Genomic DNA, 3,783 nt, shown 5'->3' on the forward strand with positions numbered 1-3,783 from the left:
AGAGGATTCGGCTAATTAAAAGTTCCCCACCTTCACTGAGCAGATCAATAGCCTAACATCCCTGTTGTTAGTCCATAAAAATGTTCATTGTTCACCACGCCTGGGCTCCTGGGCAAGGCTGGGAGAGTTTGGGATGTTTTTTGCCACCTTTGATTGTGGCATTTACCTGTTCCTTGTGCCCAAATTCTGAACTGAGATGGGACGGATAAAAGGTGGGAAGGTGGGGCTGGAAAGGAAACTCAGAAATAAAAGAGAAAGAGAGCAAAAAAGGCTGTGGTGGTGGGTAGTAAAAAATAAACAGAATTGGACAGGGCATAGCATCAAAGATACACCAAAAATTCTGAATAAAATCAGCAAAGAAGCACTAAAAGCAGTGCTGGGATTTTCCAAGCCATTTCTTTCTTAAAGGCTTTCAACCCAAACAGAAGGAATTTAAAGCCCTGTAGGATGTGGAAAACATCCTGGTAGGAGCGGGAGGACATCGGGATCTGTGTCTTCAACGTTCTGCTTTGGGGACAAAAGTGTCTTTCTGTCCAGGCCGGATCTCCTGAAGCGTTCTAGAGACCACTGTGAAATTAAAAAAAACCCCAAAAACTGGATTGAATGAAAATAAAACACAGGGTCCAGAAGACTCCTCGGTCCCCAGAGGAGCTGATTCACTGGATCTGATAGATGAGGAAATCCGATTTCACAAACATTGGGGAAATGGAAATCCTTGTGAAGCTCGTTATTCATGATTAATTACAGACCTGATTCCGTGGATGGGATAAACATGTTCCATTGTTCATCTCAGGGATGGAGACAAACACCTGAGCAGGGCCCGGGGGCACCTGGGCCCACGAAGGGGGCAGGACTCTGCTCACCCTACAGCGGTCTCTGCAGCCCCTACAAAGCTCCTGCTCCTTGGAGAGGCATCCCTGGATCCACCGGGACCATTTTGAGCAAGAAACGTTTTTTTGGGGGTTGTTTGTTGGATTTTTGAAGGAGTTGCCTTTGCAGAGGTTGGCGAGGGAGGCTTGGGGCGGTGTCAATCTCCACCCGGAAAACCCCCGTCCTACACCTGCTTTGGCTTCTTTCCCTTTTCCTGCAGCAGAAATCCCCACCTGGGATTTCAGAAATCCCTGGGAAAGTGGCTGATGGTGCCGTGTGCCAGGTCCTGGTGCCAGGAGGGGATGGAGGCCCTCACCCGGGCTGGGGGGGTGCCAGGAGCTCCGAGCGGTTCCACATCCCCGCTTGGCCCCAGAAATCCTCCTGGGGGGCTCCTCTCCCAACCCCACCATACCCTACCAGGAGTGTGGGGCCTTTCACCCTGTTAGAGCCATTCCCAAATCCTCTTCCTGCCTTTTTTCCCCAGGGCTTTTTTTGGAGGTGTTTGGTGACAATCCAGCTGCAGCCGTGGGCTTGTGGTCCCAAACAGACACCTCTGCTTTCTCCCTCTCTGGTGAAATGTGGATTTTTCTTACAAAACCTTATTAATATTGAATTACCCCCTTGCATAAACACTCCGTGATGAAAACTGTTACTTTACCAAGCAGAAACTGCCTGACGTGGGAATGAGAAGCCACCAGGTGGAACCAACCCGGAGCCTCCTTGTGAGGGCAGACGAGGCTGCTGCAAGCCCAGCTTTGGCCACCAGAAGGACCAGGAGCCACTCAGACGGATGAGGAGATAGAAACACGCATGCGAGGAGGGTTTGAGCCAACATTTTTTATTGCCTCCACATCTGCTGTGAAATGAAGAGCATTTTAAATTTCACAGCATCAGCGGGTCACGACTTCGGGGCGCGTTACAAGCAGAGGGACAGAGCAGAGATCGGTGACAACGCAGGACATGGCTGGGGGGACAGGGACAAGTTCCCTTTGCTTCCCCCTCACTCCTCACGTCCTTCATTTCATCTTCCGAGCTGGCACTTTGCAGATCTGCTTCTGCTGCTGGCGGGGGATGCCCTTGGCCACGGGCACACAGCCCTGCTGGATCGGAGGGGGACAGGGACAGGGACAGGTCTGCACTGGGGGGGGACAGCTCTGCACTGGGATTCTCTGCACTGGGGGGGGACAGCTCTGCACTGGTGGGGGACAGCTCTGCACTGGTGGGGGACAGGGACAGGGACAGCTCTGCACTGGTTGGGGACAGCTCTGCACTGGTGGGGGACAGCTCTGCACTGGGACACTCTGCGTGGCTGTCCCACAGCCTGGCTTCCCACCCTGGGCCACCGGCCCGTGGCACCTCTCGGAGCACATGGACCTCCCGTAGCCCTGGCAGCCCCCCGAGCCCCCGTAGCTGTACGTGGGTCTCCTGACACAGCTGCCACCCCCTCCGTGGCACGAGCCCGAGGAGCCCTGGCACCTCTCGGAGCACACGGACCTCCCGTAGCCCTGGCACCTCTCAGAGCACACGGACCTCCCGTAGCCCTGGCACCCCCCTGAACCCCCGTAGCTGTACGTGGGTCTCCTGACGCAGCTGCCACCCCCCCCGTGGCACGAGCCCGAGGAGCCGGCGTAGCCGTGGCAGCGCTCGGCGCAGCGGGGCTGCCGGTAGCCGTAGTGGCGGTAGTCGTGGCCCCTCATGCCCTCCGCGCCCTCGCCCTGGCAGCCCGAGGAGCAGCACGTGTTGTAGCCGTAGCGGAAGGGCGTGCGCCGCGTGTCCAGCCAGGAGCCCGAGGGATCGTACCAGGTGGAGTTGAGGTTGAAGAAGGATTCTCTTCCGGAGGAGTAAATCATGTCGGGGCTGTGGGGAGAAACCTGGAAAAGAGATGGGTTGGTGTCAGCATCTCCTCTGATCAATTTAATTTCCCGTGGGGTTATCCTGAGGGCCTGGATTTAGAGGAAATTCCTGCGGTTGCCCAAGGCTGGTCATATTCCATCCAAATTGCATCCAAACCCTCCTTCTGACCTTCCCTTTCTGATTTTTCACCTCCAAGAACAAAACCAACCACAAGGCACCACCACACGCGGTGGCACCACTGTAAATCCCACCCCGGGTCCCTCAAGAGCTTCTCCCGTGGCAGAGCATGTTCTCAAGGTCCAGGTGTGACCTCCCAAATCCAGACCCCCATCCAAGAAGAGATGAGCCTCACCAGGTCTCAAACGAAGCCAGGCGCTGCCCAGGGGAGCAGAATGTGAGAGGCCAAGGGGCCGAGGGCTTTTATAGAGCTCTGAATGTTCCCCTGAAGGTGAAACACACGGCAGGAACGAGGATTAAATTATTTATTGGCAAAACATCTCCGCCATTTGGATGCTGTTCCCGGCGCCTGGCATGTTGTGCTTGACTCACTATTTCTGATAAGCATCTTTTAATTATAACATCGGTCCCCAGCGGGGCACATAAAAGACTGAGGTGGCCTAAGCCCCACTTTGGCTGGGTGAGACAGGTAATAAAGGACTTATTCACCCTCTGCAGGGGTGAGCTGTGAGTCAGGAGCAGTGATGGCACCGCTCTGACCCTCCCCTCCTGCTGCCCGTGAGGAGCATCTCCAGCTGAAGCACGAGCAGGTGATGGGAAGAGCCAGCTCAGAGTCACCAAAAGCAAATTGTGCCCGTCGGTTTCCGTGATCAAGGGCTTGGCTCTGGGCACGAGGGAGCGAGGGCGGGCAGGGCCTGACACGGCTTTTCCAGGGAATTTCTGGCTGCCTCATTCCTGGAAGTGTCCAAGGCCAGGCTGGACAGGGCTGGGATGGTGGAAGGTGTCCCTGCCCGTGGGAGTTGCAGTGAGATGATCCCTAAGGTCCCTTCCAATCCAAACCATTCCGTGATTCTGTTTCTCCTCCATTTCTGCATTCCAAAC

At 55.4% G+C, this 3,783-nt stretch overlaps 1 protein-coding gene across 1 annotated transcript; it reads right to left on the reverse strand.

Annotated features, from left to right (window-relative positions):
• Nucleotides 1-1,701: 1,701 nt before the first annotated feature.
• On the reverse strand, nt 1,702-2,824 carry LOC105758840 (uncharacterized). The gene has a single exon (XM_072918631.1). The coding sequence runs from the start codon at nt 2,718-2,720 to the stop codon at nt 1,887-1,889; it is 834 nt and encodes a 277-aa protein (XP_072774732.1). The 5' UTR covers nt 2,721-2,824; the 3' UTR covers nt 1,702-1,886.
• Between the last annotated feature and the right edge of the window lie 959 nt (nt 2,825-3,783).

Source organism: Taeniopygia guttata, chromosome 25 (genome assembly GCF_048771995.1).
Source record: "Taeniopygia guttata chromosome 25, bTaeGut7.mat, whole genome shotgun sequence".
Classification (NCBI taxonomy): domain Eukaryota; kingdom Metazoa; phylum Chordata; class Aves; order Passeriformes; family Estrildidae; genus Taeniopygia; species Taeniopygia guttata.